Source organism: Mus musculus, chromosome 16 (assembly GCF_000001635.26).
Source record: "Mus musculus strain C57BL/6J chromosome 16, GRCm38.p6 C57BL/6J".
NCBI classification, from domain to species: Eukaryota; Metazoa; Chordata; class Mammalia; order Rodentia; family Muridae; genus Mus; species Mus musculus.
In genome coordinates, this window is record NC_000082.6 from 92,675,896 (window position 1) to 92,698,599 (window position 22,704).

A 22,704-nucleotide genomic window follows, 5' to 3' on the forward strand; every position below is an offset into this window, starting at 1 on the left:
CCTTTGTCACGAAAAGGAAGATTACACATGCAAAGGATCTTCTGCCCGGGGGATGTGGGGTAGCCATTTTCCTTAAGCAGTACCGGTAACATCCCTCTCTTTGTGTCTCTCTGAGGGAACCTTCTGCACAGTTGCTACTTTAGGCACCCCAAAGCAAGTGGAAGGAAACTTTCTTTTTAAAATGTTGCCTTTGAAAAATCAAAACAGCCAGGAAGGGCTGGGAGGGAGGTCTGCTCTTCACAAACTCAGGAAATCCCCGAAGATTCTCCAAGGTTACAGGGGACCGTAGATTATGCCATGTCCAATTCTGGGTACAAGTAACTCTGAGCATGGAAATGCACGCACCCAGGCCAGCGACAGGGCTCAGTGAGTGGAGGCCTGCGGCCAAGCCCAGCCACCTGAGTTCAGTCCCTGGCACCTATACTGAAAAAGGGGAGACTGGTTCCCACAAATTGTCCTCTGAGATCCACACATGTGTACACATGTGCAAGCCTAACCACACACACACACACACACACACACACACACACACACGGTTGGGGACTTTTTTTTTTTCCAAGGAAATGAATGCTCTCCCCCAGATTCCAGGGATAACTTCTGTGTTTGCAGGATATTCCCAGCATGCACTTAGCATTTCCCCCCTTATTTTCCCACCGGTGCTTCCTAACAGCCGGCACTTACACGTGTGTCCGTTCCATTTCCCTTCCTCTTGCTATTTCCACCATGATCTGTTGACGGTAGAGTTGCATAATTTACTTAGGGACTTATAGGCAGGACACAACCCATTGGACTTGCACAGCTTCTGTAGGCTGACTGATATTCGTGCGAAGAGCCCCTGTGTCCAGCTGGCCTGACCCTGTCCTGTCTGTGTCCATGTAGGCAGAATGCAGACCAGAGTCTCTGCTCTTGGCCAACGTCCAAGCCTCAAGAGCCTAACTGAAAACTTGAAGCACAGAACTCAGTTCTCCATAGAAACAACCTTTGCCTGGTTGTGCGGAGTGACCAGCAGTTTGAGAGTGAGCCATCCACTTGGAGAATGGGAAAGCCATGTGTGACATTCTCTGGAGTTCTCTGGAAGTGACTCAGTAGAGCTCAGGGGCTGGGCTTGGACCCTATTTGTGTCTTTTGTTCTAATGTTATTTAAATTAAATAGAGCAGGGCGCTTATACCCCACTTTAATCCCAGCACTAGGGAGGCAGAGGCAAGCAGATCTCTGTGAGTTTGAGGTCAGCCTGGTCTACAGAGTGAGTTCCAGGGCAGCCAATGTTACACAGAGAAAGCTCCAAAAACCAAACCCAAACAAAATAAAAAAACAAAAAACCAAAAAAAAAAACCCAACAACAACAACAAAAACAAAACAAAAAAAGGAGGGCTGATGGGCTGGGAGATGCTCAGTAGATAAGGTGCTTGCTGCACTAGCATGAAGACCTGTGTTTGGACGCCCAGCACTTGTGTCAAATGCCAGTGGGCAGTAGGCACCTATACCCTATTCCTGGGGGTTGATACAAATGGATTTGGGGGAGGGGGGCTGCCAACTGAAATGGTGAACTCCAGGTTCAGTCAGAGACCTTTCCTCAAAAAAAAAAAAAATCCCAAGTGATGAAAGAGTGTGGACAGCAGCTGCTGCTTCCACATACACACCTGCACACACATGTGCACACACACATACAAGCTTGAAAAAGTGAATCAACGAGTTCTGCCGACTTTCAGCGATGGCTGCCCCTGCCTGGGAAGCATGGCTGTACTTGATGTGCTGGGTTGAAAACAACCTTAGGGAAAAAATGAACGCAGTGGGTCCTGTCTCTGTCTCTGAGGGTCCGGCCCACCACCGCTCAAACATACAGGACAGAGATACGCATCTGCTGTGCGACAGGTAGGGTAAAGTCATTCTGAGATGACACAAACTAGATACAGAAGAGGAGAGAGAGGGGATTGCACACAAATGCTATACCTGTGCCCATTTTAATAAGGTAAGGAGATGTCTATAGATTCTGCCATCTTGGGAAACATCCTAAAATTGGATCAGACACTTATATCGCTTGCCCACCCCACCAAAGCACCAAGAGAGTCCCAGGGACTCTGCTTTCTTTCTTCACGCTGCATGTTCTCTCCTGTCTTACTCACTTGGAATCCTAGCCCCACATTATCTCAGATGACTAGCCTGTTTTTAGCCCAGACTTGCACAAGAGTCTCTTTAGATTAAGGCCGCGTGCTCTTCTGTCCTTCCATTCAGCGACTTCTTTCGTTGATAGATGCCCAGATTCCCCAGGCTGTGCTGGTCTATCTGCCTTGTGTAGGGGCCATGCAGGGAAAAAGCCTAAGGTGGCTTCCCAAGGCTGCCTGACTAATCCCCCGCCTGTACCTGTGGCCTAGAGCATCATGCCCACAGCAACCTGGGCAGGAGCAGCAGGGAGTCTGGGTATGGGTGTGGGCATTCAGGAGGGAGGGGAGTGTTGGGGTCTGCAGTTCCTGCTCAGCATCTTCTTGAACCTTTGCTGCTCTGAAAGGAGGCAGGGCAGGTGGACTGGATGCTAATGGAAGAGAGGAAAGCTGGACACCAGCCTGAGGTGGGCGCTAATGCTAAATGGGGCTATTTGCGAGCTCTCCATGCACAGATCTGAGGCTGCCTGAGAGGAGACACTAGTAAGACTGGTCTCTGAGCACCCCAGACCCCCAAACAAGTTCCCTACTCTGCACACTGCAGTCTAAGTTTGTGCACCACACCTGTGTGTCGATGTACGTCTCTGCCAAGGATCTGTTGGCTGCTCGCCAGGTCACTGGCATCAGACCTAGTGCCCAGGATGGATGTCAAGGCCCTTAAAGCATCCTCAGCCCCCTGTATGCCAAGGCCTCCAGAGCAGGCCACCCTCGTATCTCTTGGTTCCTCGACAGACAAGGCGCGCCCCCACACCCCCGCCAAATGCACACTCTGTTGCCTCCCATAGGTTTCAAGAGAGACGACGAGTTGCCCGGGGAAACCATCTGCCCTTCGCTAGGTTACACACAACTTGTATTTGCCCCCGTTGCACCTGTCCTTTGTCACAGAGACGTCTACACAGAACAGTGAAGGCCTGCTTCACTGTCGCCCCTCATGAACCCTTGACCTTGAGAACGCCTCTTCAGCGGACTCACGGTCCTCTAGTGCTAGCCGACACAATAGGTGCACAGCAGATGTGCGATGATGAATCAAGAAATAGATGAACGGGGACATGGCAAGCTGAGGCAGGAGGATCACTGTGAATTCCAGGCCAGCCTGGGCTGAACAGTGTTCACTCTGTTTCCAAAAAAGCAAAAGAGAAGAATGAATGAGTGAATGAATGAATGAATGAATGAATGAAATGCTCTCCCTAAATGCCTTTAGGAGACGGGGTAAGCAAACAGACACAGGGAAGGGAGGTAGGTTGCATATGCACAACACACAGGGCCCAGACTGGGCCCTGAAAATGATTAGTTGTTTATTACTGTTATGCATGCATTGATTTATGAGTAATTGTGACGCCTCCGTTTTATCAGGTCCTTAGCAGAACAAAGGGATAAAAGTCCCCTGTCGTGGATGAGAGGCAGTAGGAGGGGCACCTCCTTCCCTAACTTCCTGTCATCTCCTCCCTTCTCTTCCAACAATCCCACCCTTCAGTAGAAAGAGCCGCCATGCCTCGTCTCCTAAGTCTCCTCATAAGTACACCATCTTGCTATTATTATTATTATTATTATTATTATTGCTATTATTATTAACAACAACCCTGTGAGGCCTGAGTGAAAGGCACCACCATGCCCACTACACAGGAGGAAAAACCAAGGCTCACACATCTCAGGGCGTCCTGAGCACTTCTCAGCCTCCCTCACACCGCCTTCCAAAGACCCGCCGAATCATTCTGAAGAGATACGTGTTTCTGTGGAATTGCGATGAATCAGAGGAATCAGGTGGCTTTAGTGTGACCCGGAGTCCAGGAATTTGGCCAGAATAGAAGTCAACGGTGCAGCAAGAGGTGGCAGCAAACCTCAGTGCACATCAACTCTCTGTGTCCACCAGAGAAGACCCAAGTGTGAGCACTCCCTTGAAAATTATTAAAAACAATGAGATAAGAATAGCTTCTAGTAACACGGGGTGGCCTGGAGCACTGCCTGGAGGACCGTCCAGAGCCCGTCCACCCGGGTCACACAGACATAAACCTCCCCTAAGCTTGGGTGGAGACAGCAGTTACCACTCGGGAAGAATGCGATGCTGCCGGGTGCCAGCCTGCACAGCTCTGCTACGGGACAAAGGGATTATTCTGCCCCATTGTCGAAACGCACTGTTTATTGTGAAAATACACACGGGAATTAGAAGGGGCATGTATGATTCATAAATATTTGCATGCTATTAACGGTTGGACAAAAGAGTTGGACTGGCTAAGTTGGGAGAACTTCTTTTCCCATGAAAAACAGTGCTTCATATTACAGTCCATATTTAATTTCCTCTCTCCCATTGCTAATCTAAAATCTCAGTGCCCGCTGAATATAACCCTTTCGGGCCCTCAGAGCTCCAGGAGGCTGGTTGGGCAGGAAGGGTAGGCTAGGAGGCTTTCTCTCTCAGAAATCCACAAGGAGCCACAAGAAACAGGTCTATCAGTGACCCTGCCAATGTCCCTGTCTCCTCTAGGGATACTGTCCCTGCTGAGACCTGACCCAGCATGGAGACTTGAGCCAGCTTGTTCTGACCCAGGGAAGGCATAACCTAACCAGTATCCAGCGTTTATCTCTGAAATCGATCCTCAAGGCTCCTCCTTCTCCTCCCTTGGGCAAAAGCGGCAGAGAGCCGACAGGCACAGAGGGAAGTTGTTCTGAAGTTCTCCACCCTCAGGCGAGGAGGGTTGATAGAGTCTGCAGGTATTTCAGATTGTCACCATGAGGAAGGTGGGGGTTGCTGTCAAACATTCAACAAAGCATGACACAAGCATTCTCCAATTTTCCCCTGATGGAAAGGCATCCTCAAGGAAATGGGTGCTCTTAAGTGTCAATGGGAGACATCCTCTCTGCTCTCTGTTAAGAAGATGGTAAGGTCTACAGCCTAGAGCCGTTAAACAGTGCTAAGCGCCTAGAGTTGAACATTTAAGCAGGGATCTAAGGAGTGAGTGAGTGCCTACCTGCCAGGCAGGAATTGTCCACTGAGGGTACCACTGGGCAGCTCTGGGGGGGGGGGAGATATCACGAAAGCTCATTCGTCTGGGCTTCTGGACACGTTCTTATTCATTTACTATTTCTTTTTGTTTGTTTGTTTGTTTGTTTTTTACACACAGTTTCTTATACGCCAGGCTGGCCTGGAACTCAACACAAAGCCAAGGGTGATCTTGAACTTCTGAGCCTCCTGTCTGTTTCCTCTTTGACTCAGTGTGAATACCATGAATTAAAATTTTCGCGGATTTTTTTTTTCAAGGAAGGAAAAGAGTGGAAGGAGGAGGAGCAAGGGAGATAGATATCTAACAACTTCTGGAAGTGTTGGGTCAAGTCCGGCTTTCTCCAGTCCTGGCACGATTAAAGTTTTAGAATTGTTCTTTGTTGGGGGTGGGAGGGGCCATTCTGCACATAATAGGGTGTTTAGCAGATCTTGGGCCTTATCCACTGGATAGTAGGGACCACCCCTCAGGCTCCGTGGGTGACAATCAAAAACATCTGCAGACCTCATTAAATGTCCCTTAGGGGTCAAAACTCATCCCAGCAGAGACAAACTAAGCAAGAGGCTCATCAAAACTGATCAATCACTGACCTAGGAAAGAAGAGGGAAGGGGACCTGCCTCTTGGGTGGTTTAAATACAAGGATGAAAATGGGGCCCTTACTGCATGCAGGTTCTGCAGACATCGTTTAAAAAGACAAAGAGCCTTATGAATGATCCAGACTCAGATAGCTTCTCATTAATAAGAGGCAGAAACTGATAGAGGCTGAATATATTCCATACAGACATCTCAAATAGAAATAAAAATGTCTGTGAAGACCCACAGCCAATACTGTAATCAAACAAGAGTCCTTTCTACCTCCAGACAGTCCCTCCCTTCTTGTCTTATCCACAAAGATCCGATACGGATGCGGATGAATTCCATACAACTCCTTCCTTTGCATAAAGTGACTGGATTAGAGGCACACAGTTCTCTAGAGGACACTGGCCAGCCCTCCCATTCTCTGGACCTGAGCCTCCTGGGATCAGGTGTTGGGGAGGTGGTACCTTTGGGTCCATGTGTTCATGAAGAGGGTCTTAAGTTTCTAAAAGCATGGAGTACTATGAGTCAGATAATTTGCCTCCAATTCACTTCCATCTTCTCTGAGAGGCGTGGAGTTTGCGTGGCTCCTGAGTGTTTCCTCCTTGGCTTAGGAAGCCAGAGGCAACGTGCTGGGGCTCCAGCACTGCAGCCTGAGCCTGTCACAGGAGACCACTGGGATTTCTGTACACTCGTGGGGACCCATGTAGCCTGGCTCGCTGGCTGGAGAGTGTCTGGGCATAGCAAATAGAGTTCCCAAACTGGATAGACTGTCCAATATAGGCTAATAGAGGCTGGGCTGTAAGCTGGAACCCCAACGCAGTGCAGAGTAAAACTGGACGGTACTGTTAGCTCCACCCTCCACACAGCCCCAAACATGTGTGGATGTGAGATTCGTTGCAGAGCCAGGCACGGAGGACATAGAGGGGTTGCCTGAAACGCACTAGTGCATGTTTACAAACACAGGCATGAAGTGATCAGCTAGATTACCGTTACCCACCCGCTCCCTGATAGGTGGCTGGCACGCTGGGACATTTTCACAGACAGCTTGCTTATCCATTCTTGTTAATTGCTTGACTGGGGCTTCATGTGCACTGGGGCTTCAAGAACATTTTAGTCCAAGAACTCTCTCAATGAAAGTAGAGGCTCCTCTGCCTAACGGCCCAACAGAGTCTACAAACAGCACACCACTCCATGAGTCGGTCCTATGTCCATGGGTCCCCTGGGTTCAAGAAGTTGCAATCACAAATATCTGTGGGGAAATCCATTTGTACTGAACATATATGTGGACTTCTTTTATTTTTATTTTTTTTATTATCATTTCCTAAACAATACCACAGCAACTATTAATGTGCAAGCGATATTCTGTTAGCTAGATTCATAAGCAATCTAGGTGTGATGTAAATTATGTTAGAGGGTGTCCTGAGGGTTAGTTACTAAGGCTGTGCCATTTTGTATAAGTGGCTGGAGCAGCTGCAGATGTCTGAATTGAATGGAGGGGGTTTCTGGACCGACCTTCCATAGACATCGAGCGTGACTCTGCAGTCATTCTTAAACACCCCCTACTGTTCTCAGCTTGTTTTATAATCAACAGCAGGGAGGAGACACGCACCAGACATTACACCATCTCTCTGCTTCAACAAGTAATTTTTCTTTAAAAAAAAAAATCCTGAAACAGAATATATTCTTCTATAACTAGCCCTAGCCTACTTCCAGTACCAAAAAGAAGGTGAAGAAGAGGAAGAGGAAGAGGAAGAGGAGGAGGAGGAAGAGAAGGAGGAAGAGGAGGAAGAGAAGGAAGAAGAGGAGGAAGAGAAGGGGGAGGAAGAGAAGGAGGAGGAGGAGGGAGAAGAAGAAGAAGAAGAAGAAGAAGAAGAAGAAGAAGAAGAAGAAGAAGAAGAAGAAGAAGAAGAAGAAGAAGAAGAAGAAGAAAGAGCGAGCTAGCAGGTTGATTTGTTAGAACTATTCTCACTGAGTGGCTAGCTGGATCACTGTTTATGTCTATGATGCTGTCAAACAGGAAATTCTAAAAGTCACTCAACCATTATTCCTCTCACAGGTACTTTCTGATTGATAGTCTTTAGTCCTGACCAAAAAGGGCTGGCTCATAAGGAAAGCCTAGCTGCTGGGGAAGGGATGGAGGGGGCTCCATAGGAGGGCTGGAGGGCTGCTTCTGCCCCACATGGGAAAAATCCTGCGCATGCAAATAACCTCAGCTACAAAAAGCTACCTGCCGCCATGCCTGGCACTTTGTAAAGCCCGCTGGGGTAGAGCATGACACTACAGTTTCCATCAGGGACAGCGTCCAGCGGGCAGCTCCTGGTCCCTGCTGAGGCTCCGGCCACCCCACGCTTTAAGCTGGACAGGGAGAAGCTTGCTTGAGGAAAGTGTTGCTAACCCTCTTATTGTGGAATAAAGAGAAGGGGAAACCTGATCCTTACAGGCAGATTCTGAGTCAGTGCTGTTGGTTCTGGGGTGAAGCTTGTTGGCCTGCTGTGGAAAGGAAGTGTTTGCTAGGACCGGCCGGGGCTTGTTCTCTGAGGGGCCCAGGCTTCCCTTAGTTTTGTTGGCTTTTGCTTAGTTTTTATTTTTGTTTTGTACCATTTTATTTTTGTTTGTTTGTAGTTAAATCCGAAGAAAACAGACTTTACTACATGCGCTATTACAAACCGTGAACCAAAAAAAACAGAAAGAAAATGGAAGAAAAGTGGACATTGGATTTTAACATAGCGCACACCTTTTCCTTCTTCTTGTTCTCCCTAGGAGACCCAACAATCAGTTTCTAGTGCTTACATGGACTGCTCTCCGAGAAACATCCCTAGGGGTGGCAGTTGGATTTCTTCTTCCTCTATGAATTTGTGATCAAATAGAGAATGATATGAATCCTGTGATAACATCATGAGTCACTAAGACCAACTCTCCCGGAAAAGCCGCACACCAAGGCGGCCCTCCCTTTTTGGAGCGCCAGAACAGTTTATCCTTCCCGCAACGCGTCTCCACCACAGCCTTCCGCTCAGCCGAGAGAGACAACATCCCACACTGTACCCCAAATCACGTAAAAGCGGAATGGAAATGCTTAAAGAAACCGACACTACACAAATATGAAGGAGCCCAGACTGTGACGGGATAAATATTATGTCTGGGGGCGGGGAGGGGGGGGAGGAAGATGGGGGAGTGGGGTGGGGGTGGGGACATCAACAGTGAGAGTCCAGGAAGGAATTTCACTTCAGAAAAGCACAAACTGGGCAAGTTCTGAGCTGCCAGGATGTCAGCGTAAACAGCAGATTCCACTAAGAAAGGAGACCTGTTCCTGGCAAGCAGCAGACTACTGGTCTTCTGGGGATGTGCGTGCATGTCACTGCAGCCAGGACTGACAGTCACTAGGGAAGAGACTGCTCTGCCAATGGTGGCTTCGCTCCCACACAGACGATTACATCCAGCCATATGCCTAGTGGTCCACCGGATGCCTGCCCTGGCCTTTTAAATTGCTATACCTTCCTACCCTCTACCAACCAGGTCCTGAGTCTACAGATATCACCGCCATCCACACAACAGAGAAGCACAGGAAAATGTCAACCTTGTGGGTCCTCATGTATATTTATCTTCTGAGTATGGGCTGTGTTTAAGACTTGGCATTGAACTGACCCTCAGCAGTCCAAGACACGTTCCAGATTCGCACGTTTTAGTATCTGCACGTCCCAGGAAGATCCATAAACAATCCCGAAACTAAGCTGCACTATAGAAATCTGGGCCCGTGTGCATTTTTTTTTTTTTTTTGGACCTTAGGAAATCTTTGGGGGGATTTTCAGAATTATCTATGACAGCTTCCAGAGATTTAAAGAATCACCAACTTGGAACAAGTGAGCATTGGCTCTGGTCTCCCTCCTCACATTTGCCACACGGCTGTTGTCATGTTTGGTAGTTGCGTGATCTGTTTCCCTGTGACAGGCATCGTTAAAGCTAAGTTCACTGATGGATCAAGTCTTCGGCAGCTGGTGAAACACCCCAGCAGGAAATGGGTGTTTGCAGATGTCACTGCCAAGGTTTCTTAAATGTTTGTCACCTCACACCCCAGCTCATGGGAGCAAGTTACAGACCGAGAAAAAGGCTCAGCTAATTGACCTCCCTCATGAAAGAGATCTCTTTTTGACCCTGAACTCGGAGATGACTGATAATCTCAGGCCCTGTGACTAAAGCATGCATTGTTCTGGGCAGCCTCCTGAGCGCCCTCCTAATCTCTGGACTTCAGAGAGGGTCTCCCAAGATCCCGTCTGATTTTCACCCCACCCTAAACTCCCAACCGGGAGCAGCTATCTCTCCTTCCTTTGTAGAGCCCCACAGATAATCAACATGCAGATTGGGAATCAAAGGGAGAAACATTCCTATGAGGAGATACACCCGAGCTGATCTAAAGGAGAGCAGGCGGAAGCCATGGTCATGGAGGAAGCAGGCAGGAGCTTCCTCTGCCTTCACCAGGTTTTCACAGGGGCCAGCAGGCAGCCAGGGCTTAGAAGCCAGACAGGCAGGTTTTCCCAGTCACAGGCTGAACCTGAGGTTAGAGCTGAGCATCAGCCAGCTCCCAGACAGATCCATTTCTTGGAACAGAGAAAAATCCTTCCTTGGTTAACTGGCAGTTTCTGTGAGGGTCACAATCCTCAAAATCTGGCATCTGGTAACAAGAAAGGAGGGTGTCCATTCATGTCATCTCTACCCTTTATCCCACACGGAGTACCCAGGCCCCTCCGAGAAGCCATCACTGACAGAATCCCAAACTGACCTTACGGAATGTGGATGTGTTGGAAGGCCAGGACCTTCTGGGCCAGTGTGTGGCCTCTGAGGGCATATTTTTAGGCACATTTAAAAAAATGAAAAATGAAATAGTCGGGTCTTAAGATCGTTCCATAAAGCATAATGCAACTTTTAAAGGATAAGGTTCAACCAGGGAGATTAGGGCTAATTGTGAGAATTAGTGAGAGTCATTTCTTCAGTTTCTAATGGGAAGCAAATCGCAAGAGAGAAGGAGAGAAAGAGAGTGAGAGAGGGTGGGGTGGGCTGGGCTGGGGAATATCCAGCAGGCTTTGATGGCATGAAAAATCAAAATAAAATCATATTTTGTGACTACAAAGTGAAATTATGAGATAAAACCATGTTTATTACACCGACAGCTCACTTGTCTTGGTATTGACATGAAAAATTTAAACCATAAAAACTCAAGACCAACATTATATATAGAAACCATAACTGGGTCAAGTGGTCAATTAGTCCTCCTGAGTTTTAATTACTCGTTACCCCTCATGAAGAGGAGAGCCTGCTCAAGTCAAATATAATCCAATTTTTTGCATCTGATTAATTTTTTTCATTCCAGGGTATGGGAAACCAGCCTCGCCTTGGGTGCTGCTGTTTTCCTGGGGGGGGGGGGCGGTTATGCAAACTCAAGTGCACACTGGCACGAATCAGACAGCAGAGTGCAAACACTCCACGCCTTGGGGAAACAGTCCATTGTTCCTCAGGTAAACACCAGCACCTCTTAGTCACCCACTCAAAACAGAAATGGCCAAAGAGGGATAGGCGACCAGCACATAGCACCACCAAGGTAGGCAGGCACGCTGCTTTCAGAACCCCACTCTTGATCATCATCAACTGGCTGCCACGGTCGTCACAAAGCCACCATGCAACTCCCTACGGGAAAATGTCACTGGAATAGTCCATTAAATAGTCTTCGAAACTTCCATAGCCAAACATGACAAAAAGACCCACTTAGACGCCTAGGAGTATGGGGACATGTTCTCTGGCAACCCAGCTAGATCCTACGAACTAAGCTTATTGCTAGGCAGGTGGGCGTGGGCCTGGCTGTTGGGGTCTTCCTTTCTTCTTGGCTTCCCACCCGCTCGGCCAGCGACTCATCTGAAACCTCCCTGATATTTTCTAAACACATGCCTCTGAACCGTAATGCGAATTCCATTTGCTGAAAGGCAGACTTTCAATATTCCAAGTGGATCCACTTAAGGGCGCAGGCTCTCCCAGGCCTTCGATAAGTGGGTAGACTCTTCTTTCAATCACCCTATTATTAGCACAGTAGCGCGAACACATATTTTCAATAACATTATATGTTCTCTACATTTTTTTCTCCAGCTGTGACATCATTCTGAAAATGCCCTGGGCATCTGGGGGCAGGGGTAGGGGAGCAAACACAGAAGTCCAGGCTCACACTCTCAACTCTCTCCTCTTTCCCACTATGAACACGGAATTTCCACTGTTCTGAACGCCTTCAGAATCAGTAGTAACAATCCCTTTGCTTGACATTTCTTGTCTGTTGCCAGTCTACCTGCTTTGTTTTGCTTGCTTGGTGCTGGGGATCAAACTAAAGGCCTTTCACACGGAAGGCTCTACCACTGAGCGATGGACACGACTAGCCCCTCCCTGTGTCTTCCCCTCTCTGAGAACTGATCGTATGACTTAGATATATGTCATTCCGCTTTGATTAAGCTAGAGATATCATTTACGGCTAAGATCGTTCAATTCTACATTACAAAGGTGAGGGTTTAAGCGAAGACCTTGCTCCTAGACTCTCACACGGCCTGCTGATGTTTGTAAAATGTGCCGTAGCTCCTTGAAATGAAGAGAGAACACATACCTCGGAAGATAACTGGAAAGCAGACAAGCCTACAGTGAGAGCAGGTCCTCTTTCTACTCCAATAGTTTAATAACTGGTTAAAGGTGAGGCATAATAACTGCATGTCCAGCTGGGCTAAGGAAATAATTTGGTCTCTCACATGAGCAGTATCTAAATGTTAAGTGAGCCTGGCTTCTCCCACCAAACCATACACAAAGAATGCATAGTGAAGGTCACACTGCTCTCAGATGTACCAGTAAGAGTCCATTTTTTTTAATCCTAGGAATATAAGCTTACTTAAAACTATATCAATAAGGGTTCCCCCAAAATTATTGATGTGACCAACTGAAACCCTGTCGCATGTTCGAGGGAGCGTAAGTACCATATGATAAAGGCTCATGGCTTTGATTATCCCATAGTGACCACCCATTATACAATCTCAGTCCTCATTCTGGGGTGGTTCGCTCACTTATCTCAGTTTAGGAAAACGGTGGAATGTTTTATTGAACTTCACAATTCACGCATCACACACTGTGCGTTCCAAGTCCATCACACGCTGTGCGTTCCAAGTCAGTTGTAAGCCAATTTAGTCATCAAAACGTGATAATATCCAGTTGTTAGGTATCAAATAAACATTACCTTAAATAAATATCATTATGCTGCATCAATAATAAGAAACGGCTACTATTTGGAAAACCCGGGTTCGAATTTCACACCCATCCGTGACAGATACGCACCTCTACCGCTCCGCCCGACAAACCTGAGGTCGTTGAATCTCGCTACCTGGTTCTTCATGGCCGCGGTAGCATTTCTCAGTTCTGCCGAGTAGTTTTCATCGTTGCCTGCCATGACGGTGACCAGAGTGCCATCCGGGACGTCCCCCAGTGCCACCACCTAGACGTCAACCAAGGGACAAATGCAGACATCAGTGCTGTCACAGGCACCTGGCTGTGTCATTTGTCTGGCAATTGCGCTGATGTTAAACTTAATGCTTAATGGTGACACTTTCTAGTTTATAGAAGAGCCGTCCGTCATCATTTGATCATCGTGACAGAAACAGCTTGCTGTGAGTCCTGCGATGCAGAGACAGGTGTGGATTTTCAAATAAGGAAGACACAGAGATTAAAGGAGAAAAGCCACAGAAGGTCACAGGACACAGTGGGAACAAGACAAGCGGGGACAGGAATTCTGAAAAGCTACTACTGTTTCTCATTGGTACAGTTATCTCTTAAGACCTCATATTCGAAAGACAGAAAGTCTTGTGTTTGTAGATTTGTGATCTAATCCACTTCAAAAAAAGATTTATCTTGGCATTTTGAATTAAGTGTATGTGGGTGGGCATTTTCTTGAGAGCAGGCCATGAAGGCCAGAGGAGCAAATTACCCTGGGACTGGAGTTGTAGGCAGATGTGAGCCACCTGACATAGGTTCTAGGAATCAGACCCATTCTCTGTATCATGAATCATGTTGGTAACCACTGAGCCATCTCTCTGGCCCCACCTTTTACTTGCTTGGCCCCTTCTTGGTGCACCTAAGGAAACCTGGATGAAAGTATTTAAATTTAGTTCTGCTCTAAATTTGTTACTGGTTGTTGTTGTTGTTGTTTGAGGCAGGGTCTCAGATAGCCCAGGCTGGCCCCCGCCTCACTGTATCTTGAACCCTTGAGTGATCTTGAACCCCCGATCTTCCTCTCTTCTCTGCTAGTGCTGGGGTTAGAGGTGTGTGTGCCACCCAGTGTGCAGCTTCCAAGGATGACCCGGAAATACTTAAACTGTCTGTCTGCAGCTAATCTCTGGCACCTCTTCCTGCCGCTCTTGGACACTCACCAGCAGCAAACTCTTGCACCCAAGGAGAAAAACTAGACACGGGCCACTTCTTTATTATTAATTACAAGCGGGATGACCTCAGTGACTACGGGTGCTCCAGTGTGGTCATTCTCCTCAAATCAAAGGTAGAACCAGACTGCTGTCTGGCATCTGTATGAACTGTGTTCTGGGGGATTCCGTTACTGCCACTGAAAAGGTAAGGGCTTAGTATATTTGGAAAGACAACTTGTAGATGAGCTTACTTTATATCCAGAAAACCAAAAAAAGTAGTAATTTCAGATTAAAACACTCTGAAGCCTTGAAAGTGCTTCACAAAACATTACCCACTGCTTGGCTGCTCTTTGGTCCTTTTGGTTTTGTTTTAGAGAGCTATGGTTTCACGATGGAGCCTAGAATGGCCTTGAACTCCCAGTCCTCTTAGCCTTCGAGGTCAGGATTTACAGGTGTGCACCACCAAGCCTGCCGTTCTTTGACTTCAGCTAAAGTTTCCAGTTTTGACTTGATATCGGTTATGTTTGCCTTGTTCCATATTCAAAGCGACCACAGGATTTCAAATCGCCATGCCCCGAGAGTTCAGTTTGTTCCAACCATTCCAGACACATGCTGTCAGTCTTCGGTGAGATGTCTGTTATTTATCTCAGTTGTGTGGTCATCCTCGGGCAGGTTTTCCCGGGATGGCAGCAGAAACATCTCTTCTTCTACTGCCACTTTGTTTTTCTCAGTTTTTGTACACTGGCTGCTTCACAATCTATCAGAGGGATATTTCTCATTCTGTATGAAATAACCCCGCCGCAGATCTGCTAATCTGGTATCAAGGTCTGGTCTCTCTGCTCGCCATTCTTACTGGGTGCTTAGTCATGTCTCCTTCCCGCTGTTCGATGTCCTGCAGATGGCTATCTGGGCGATTTTATTCATTGTGGCTGCTCTATCTCCTGCGTTCTAAAGAACCTATGTCAGGAAATTGCCCCAGCTACCCTGAGAAATGGACAGAGGGGACCCCTAGGACATCACTAGGACACTCTGCTCTCTAGGACTGGGTATGTATCTTGCTATCTCTTTAATTTTTATCTGTTTTCACTCACTTGCTTTGTGAAACAAGGACCCTGCGGCCCCTTGCCTCTGCTTTTAACCCTTTCATGTCAACTGTTGGACGTGTTTTCTACAAAGGAGATTTTAAAAACGCTTATTCTCCAAGCAATATGTAATTAGATGTTTCTATCCCACCACAAATGTTTGATGCCTTTAATTAGGAGTGGTAATAAGACAACTCTTTTGTTTCAAAGAACATCATTGAAATAAATTCCCCTGCTCGGTTAATTGATCATTATTATCTTTTCTTTCTATTCCTACAAAATGTTACTCCTGTAAATTCTGTTTTCTGTCTATTTTTCCCCCCATCTCTCTCATCAATGTTTTCATTTCCCTCTGCACAGTTTGCTCACAAGGATGAGATACCCTCTGTGAAAATGCTTCACTTCCTTGCCTTCATCTCCCTGTGGAGACCTAGGCCTTTCCAGTTCATCTCAACACCCACTGGGCTCCGAGGGCACTGAATCGACATCCGGGCTTCCAGTCTGAATGCCTGACTGTTGGGGCCCATATCTCCTAAGAGGCCAAAATGAATAAATCCTGTTCCAGAGCGCCCAAAGGCACGCCAAGTCATGAATTCCCACTGTGCCCCACCGTGCCTCAGTTTACCATGGTTGTTCCAGGGATCCCTCATTACCAAGAGGTCAAACCCATGAGGCCCCCTCGTCTACAGCACAAGAGGACCATGGTGGCCAAGAAAAGCTTGTTGATGTTGGAATTCAAAAGTCTAAAAATTAGGAGTTTAAATTGCATCACCCCCATTTCTAAAGGAAGCAGGAAGGGGGCATCCAGTGGCTCGGTTACTACTTCTTGGGCTTTTTGATTTATCTCCAAAGAGTTTTGATGGAGAAGGGAAGGAGACAAAATTAAATCCAGGGACATTTAACTCTGTACTTAAAACAATGACAAGCACACCTAGGCTAGGTTACTAGCACTGTTGTTGTTTTATTTAAAGCTAAGATGTCTTCCAATTTGATATAGATTTTTGTCACTGAGAGATGATATAGAAATAATGAAAAGAAATCAAACTTCAAACAGAAATACAAAGCAGTGTCTGCAGTAAAAAGCTATAAACAATAGGTAAGGCAAGAGAAACATTTACATTTAGTACAGACCAAACAGACAAGAAGGGACTTGCTGGCCCAAGATAGCTCATATTTTGTTGAACTTCTCTGTTCTTCAAGTATCAGGAAGTTGGGCCAAATGTCAGCTGTCTTCTCTGCTCTGAGGACTTCCCAGCACTGTTCTTGGCTAGCCTATTCTTAGTTTGAAACTGGCATTTTCCAACAATTTTACAGGTTGAAATTAAAGCAACAACTTAGTTACTGCAAATTCTCTAATCTTCCAGAGTTTCAAAGAGGCTGTGGAATGGAACGTAGAATTTATCTGAGATGACATTTAACACATAGCTAGGGATCATGGTCTTCCGGCCAGAATTTTATTTATTTATTTATTTATTTATTTATTTATTGGAAAGCATATTCCATCAGCACCCATGGTCTTTGAACTTCCCTGATAAAGGTATGTTTATATTTTTGTGCTCTGGTGTACCAGGGGCTAAACAAATTCTTTTATTACAGTATTATAAAATCTACTGCAAGTCACCTAGACAACTTTGTAGACGGTATCTGCAAATATTGTGTAGTATGGAGCAGATTTCCCAGTTTCTCGGCAGTGAAATTAAGTGTTTCTTCTATGCTGAGATAAACAGTCTATAGGTGGAAAGAGGGGTGGAGGATGGGAGGACTAATTAGCATAATTTTAATCAATTTTCAAGGGACTTCATGATTGTAAGTCTCCTGATAATTCTGAAGATTAAAGCGGAGGACTTAACAAGATTCCGGAAGGTTCCGGGAGATGCTCTTCTACAAGTGATCTGAACAGGGCTTCACATCATCCGATTTTTATCTGGGGGTGGTGGCGGCAGCAGGGAATAGGATAAGTCCTGCAGGGTTAACCCCTAAAGAGATTCCGGAATCTTAATTCACATGTAAATGTAAAGACTGTTGGTAGAAACTGCTTCTGTGTGTTTGGTAGGAGCTGGCACACAGAGGGGCCAGGGCCCATAGAAAATACAGCAAGGAAGATGGTCTGTTTCCAAGTCCAGCTTCCTCTTAAACCCAGCCTTTAAATCTCCTTTCCCTCCGCAAATTCTATCTACTGACTGGTGAGCTCCTTGAAGCAGCCGTCCCTCTGTGGGACAGCATAGGTGGTGACAGATATTAATCCAGAGGTCTGATTTTTCAACTTCCCTGTCCACCGTGACCTTTGTCATGGCTCCTGGCTGTCACTCAGGGAAACACACTGAGGTCTTTCCAAAATCATTTGTAAAGGGGAATCTCTACGGCAGTGATTATTTTTGTTAAAAGGAAAAAATTATTTTTCGTGGCTTGTAAAGGCAATGTGTAAGGTCTTTAATTCTTTTGAAAAGAAAAATAAACATTTCCATGTGGTAGCTCAAGACGGGACCACGTCAACTCCTGAAGACCATTTTAAAAATCAGTTATTTAGTGTCTTGATAAACTGGGATTCCCTGGTAGACTAAGACGAAGAAGAACAACCACAACCACAACAATAACAACAACAACAACCACAGCAACAAAGCTCAGAAAAGACCCAATTTCTTCCCTCAAGGAAGCCACAGTCCCTTTAGCTAGGCTGGCAGGGAGATCTACCTTAACTGGCCCTTTCCTTGACTACAATAAGTTTGATTTCTCTCTGTTCTCTGAAAGTGACCTTAGGGCTGAGCCCAGATAGGTCCCTCTCAGGGTAAACAGAAGACAACACCAGCTAAATTTGTTTTTCTAAAGGAATTGGGACGGATTCCCCAATACTTGGAAGGGAAGGAAAACCCGAGTGCCTGGCTCCCCTTCAGACTCTCAACCCCACCTCTACCCCTTTAAAAAGTTGCTTTCACAACAGTGGTAAAGGTGGCAATTCTACAGACAGAGTCAGCAGCAAATTCTACTTCTATGATTTTTTTTTTTAATGTGGATGGTCTTTTTAGCATGAAAAGGGGAACCGGACAGCACTTGTCAAAAAGTGAGCGCTATTCATTGTAATTAGATCAAGATCCAGCTGAGGCCTGGAACTACGAAAAGCTTAAATTAAATTAATCTCCCTCCTAAATGAGACAATTATTCAGCTAAATTGAAAAAAAGAAAAAAGAAAAAGGAGAGCAGCTTCCCTTTTCAGCTCGGGTCCCGCCTTCTTAGCCTTTTAAAAACACAACTTGACAGAGTCTTTTTGCTCTCAGCTGTACCTTTTAAAACCCACCTCAGGAGAAGACCAAAGAAGAGAATCTAAATTCCTCCAGCTCCCTGCCAGAGTTGTAGGGTGGTTCTTTCTTTCTTCTTCTTCTTCTTATTCTTTTTTTTTTTAAACCGCCCGAGGTTGTTTATATATAGCTTCTGAAAGCCAAGTTTTAGACGCAACACAAAGCTAGGGCAAGATCAGGGTGAAAAGCGACCTGACCAACGTGAGCTGCCCACCTGAAGTTGCCGGGTCTACAAGGCCCCTTGCTCAAACAGAAAAGCTGCTGGATTGGACCTTTTTGGGTGTCGGTAGACACCTTGTCACCTTTCTTGCCTGGGGCTTAATTTAGGTGAGCCAGCGATAATATTCTGGAGGTTCCAGAAAAAGCAACAGGATTCAATACTTGCGGCTTCTGGCAGGAGCAGGCTACAGGCTCGGAAAAACTCCGGACTTTGGCAAACTTAACCAACTACTCCTTGCCGCGGACTTTGGACACGCTGAATCTTATAGCGCGATTTAAAAAAAAAAAAAAAAAAAAAAGGCGGCGGGGCGTGTGTGTGTGTGTGTGTGTGTGTGTGTGTGTGTGTGTGTGTGTGTGTGTGATCCCTGGCTGTTTCCCTTGGTTTATTTATTTATTTTTTTCTTCTGACCTGAAGGTACTAAAGCATCTCTTATTTTATTTCCTGATGCTTTCATTTGAGAGATACAAAACGGTCTGGGTGTTCATCCAGAGGTTCGGGGAACCTTAAGGAAGATGGACTGGCCCGATCCAAGGTTCTAACTTTTTCTATTTCGTAGCAAAGATAAGGAAGGCCCTTGGTAGGCGCTCTGAAATTATCCTGATTTTTTTTTAAAAAAACTCCCTCTTGGATACCTCTGAGGCTGACCCTCCCGAGGGTCGCCACGGTAACGCAGCATCCCCCCCCCCATCCCAAACTCAGTGAGAAGGACCAGAGACTTCTACTACAGGCAGCACCCTTCTCTAGAAGCCGCCTTAGCCTCTGCCCCCTAGGCTCACTCTGGCCATCGGCTGACCTCCACCTGCTCCTCCCGCCACCCTCTTCAGGCAGGAGTACCTTGAAAGCGATGGGCAGGGTCTTGTTGCAGCGCCAGTGAGTGGGTAGCACGGAGCAGAGGAAGTTGGGGCTGTCGGTGCGCACTAGCTCGCCAGGGTGGTCAGCTAGTACCTCCACCATGCTGCGGTCGCCGCTCCTCAGCTTGCTGGCCAGGGCGGCGCCGCCATCCGGGGCGCCCAGCGGCAGCGCCTCGCTCATCTTGCCGGGGCTCAGCGCGGTGGAAGGCGGCGTGAAGCGGCGGCTCGTGCTGGCATCTACGGGGATACGCATCACAACAAGCCGATTGAGTAAGGACCCTGAAAACAGCTCCTACTAGACGGCGACAGGGGCTCGGATCTTCTGCAAGCTGCTCCCGGGAGACCAACATACAAGTTCAGAAGCCTTTATTACTACCGGAGGGTTGTGGGGGTAGGAGACTAAATTACCATCAGTCCCGGACTGAGATCTAGTTACACGGATCGGCCTCACACCCAAGCAGGGTTAGCAACTGGCCGCTTAGTGCGTTAAAAAGTGGGCAACCAGAATTCAAAGTCAAATGCCCAACAGAGCCTCGCTTTGAGAGTTGAAGTTCAGTCTTTGGCTATTACAAACGGTCCCGGAGGCAAAATTCCCATACGCGTCCTAAAATATTTATGCGCAGAACAACAACAACAACCAAAAAATGACCAGCAAAAACTAGATTTGGAAGTTCCAGCAGTTAGTTGCCTGTCAGTTTGTTTTTCTTTCTTGCGGGTCAGTTTTGTTTAGAGTCTCAACAAAATACAAAACTTAGGAGTGTCTTCCATACAGAGCGCCCCTCTTACCATGAAAAACTCACTTCGTTTCTCAAAAGCAAGAGCCGTAACTTTAAAAGATTGTGCTACTAATGTATGTGCTCGTATATATAAATATATACATATGATCTACTTCATAAAATATTTACAATACAATCTGTAGAGAATTTAAACACAACAGAAATCCATTAATGTTTGCTGCAGTTTTTTTTTTTTTAAGTAGCCTTGAAAATCAGCTTCAGTAGTTGGAAGGCTGGGATAGGATCACTTGTCATTACTCAATAAATTCTGGCCAAATAAATGGTCAGTGCTTTACAAAGATCTGTAGCTAATCTTAAAAAAAAAAAAGTCAAACTCGATGACACTCAGGGTAGAGCTTCCCACAGCTGAGGACTCTGGTTTGGGAACGCTGGTTAAGTTTGTGGCTGATCCTGTGGTTTGGTGGGAGTTGAGCCGCAGTTGGGTCACACACACAGGCAGACTCGCACTCTTCGGAAGTCAGCCACTGTCTACATTGGTTGAGTGAGTCAGCCCAGAGTCTGGCAAGATGATCTTCCTCCAACGTCGCCCGGCGGTGGCTGGTTTTCTGCTGGGGCGCACAAATACCCACGAGCGAGCACCGTGTAACCGCAGCAGGTGGAGCGGGCCTGGGAGGAGGCACCGTAGACCAGTAGGCTCGAGTTACACACGCTCACTCCCACGCACCCTGCCACGCACACGCAACTTCACCGCTCGCCTGGAACTCCGGAACACTTTCTCCCGCAGTTGTCAAAAGAAACAATCGGAGAAAAGTTCACAGCCTAGAAGTTGAAACATCCAAAGCCTAGAAGCCGGTTCATTCAAAAGTAAGAAAGGGAAAATAAAAATAAAAATTAAAAAAAAAAAAAAAGGAAAGGAAAGGAAAACAAGAAGGTCCAACGCAGATCTAGAAAGAGCCGCAAAGGGTGACTTTCTTGCGTCTCGGGGAGCTCAGGATGGAAGTGCCAGCCGCGGGGCCGGGCAGCGTGGTGCCCTGGCTGGGTCCGGCCGCGGGGCGCCCGTCCTGCCCGCGCCCGCTGGCTCTATGAATGAGAGTGCCTGGAAATGAACGTGCTTTTACTGTAAGCCCGACCCGAGGAATTCCATTCCCTCAGCTCGTTTGCATAGAGGAGACCGACGGCCAATCACAGGCCTTTCCGGTATCAGCCTGGGCGCGGCCGGCTGCCGCGCTCCTGGAATTGGCCCGCGCGCCCCCGCGCGCTACTGTACGCTGCCCGGCCCGGGACTCGGTGGCAGCCCCTACCGTCCCCAGCTCCCGCACCCACGCCGACCCCGCACCCACAGGCACACGCTGCCATGTTTGCCCGAAGCCAGGCCCAGGTTCAGATCCCACGCCAGGCAGCCACGCGCGGTGCTGCACTCGCCCTGGGTGGGTTTGCCGGGCGCAGCGGCGCCACTGGTGGCCTCGGTCCTGGAGACCCCGAAACAGGAATCGAGAGACCGGTCGGGCTTGGGGACCGAGGGCTGCGTCCGGAGAAGCCCTGGGCCTGGAGATCAGCGGGAGGGAGACGCCCTGTGCTCCCTGGACACAAAGCTGCCACCGCGAGGCTTCAGGGACCTGGGCTGGCATCCGGGAATGGTCCCTAGGCAGCCTTGCACTGCAGTCCATGAGCCAAGGCTTGGGGTCCTGGGAGGACAGGGTGGGATTCGGCCGCAAGAGGGTTGGAGGGCTGATGGCCGAGTGGGGGAAGCTCTGAGCGCCTCCCTGGGCCAGACTAGCAGCTGAGGAGAAGTGGCACCGAGTCATTTAAACAAGGCCAGCCACTGCTCCACCGCAGAAGTTTTGGGTTTTAAGCATCCTCTCCTTCGCAGAGTTGCTTTATTTAGTGTCTTTTCTCTGCGGCTGGGCTGCGGCTTGATTACGCAGCGCGCCGCGTTCTGAGTGTGCGCAGCGGCTGGAGAGGAGATAGTTTTCTAACCAAGGCCTCAAAGAACTCTAGACTACAAAAAAAGTTGAAAGCATGGGGGACTCAGGCCACCCCGAACTCATGAGCTCGAATCCACCCTCCAGCTCCGGCGGGAGTCCGGAGCTCTCCTTCAGGCAACGAACCCACTCCGCTTAAGCAATGTAGGGGCACCTCCCCCACCTTGTTCGTCCCCGCGGCGCCGAGGGCATTTTCGCCGAAGAGCTTTAAGGGTCTCCTTCCTGCTTGGCTCGCTGCCGGCTACTGTCCCCAGCCGGAGCAGCTGGCCTGTGCTCCGGGGTCCCTTACTTCTCTTGGGCCTTGCTTCCTCCGGAACTTCTTACTACCCACTCCATGGAGCCCGCTACTGTCCACATATTGACCGAACCCCTCCACTTTC

General features: G+C 47.7%; 1 protein-coding gene across 4 annotated transcripts in view; it reads right to left on the reverse strand.

Moving 5' to 3' along the window:
* Nucleotides 1-22,704, reverse strand: part of Runx1 (runt related transcription factor 1) — a 224,609-nt gene that overhangs the window by 74,430 nt on the left and 127,475 nt on the right. For 2 of the 4 annotated variants that reach the window (NM_001111022.2, NM_001111021.2), the window contains exons 3-4: nucleotides 19,589-19,842; nucleotides 13,081-13,237 (exon numbers count right to left, since the gene is read on the reverse strand). In NM_001111022.2, the coding sequence (NP_001104492.1) occupies nucleotides 13,081-13,237; nucleotides 19,589-19,842 (411 nt within the window). Of the gene's footprint in view, nucleotides 1-13,080; nucleotides 13,238-19,588; nucleotides 21,435-22,704 lie in introns of those variants that run through there. The other 2 variants (NM_009821.3, NM_001111023.2) reach the window with 1 other exon arrangement.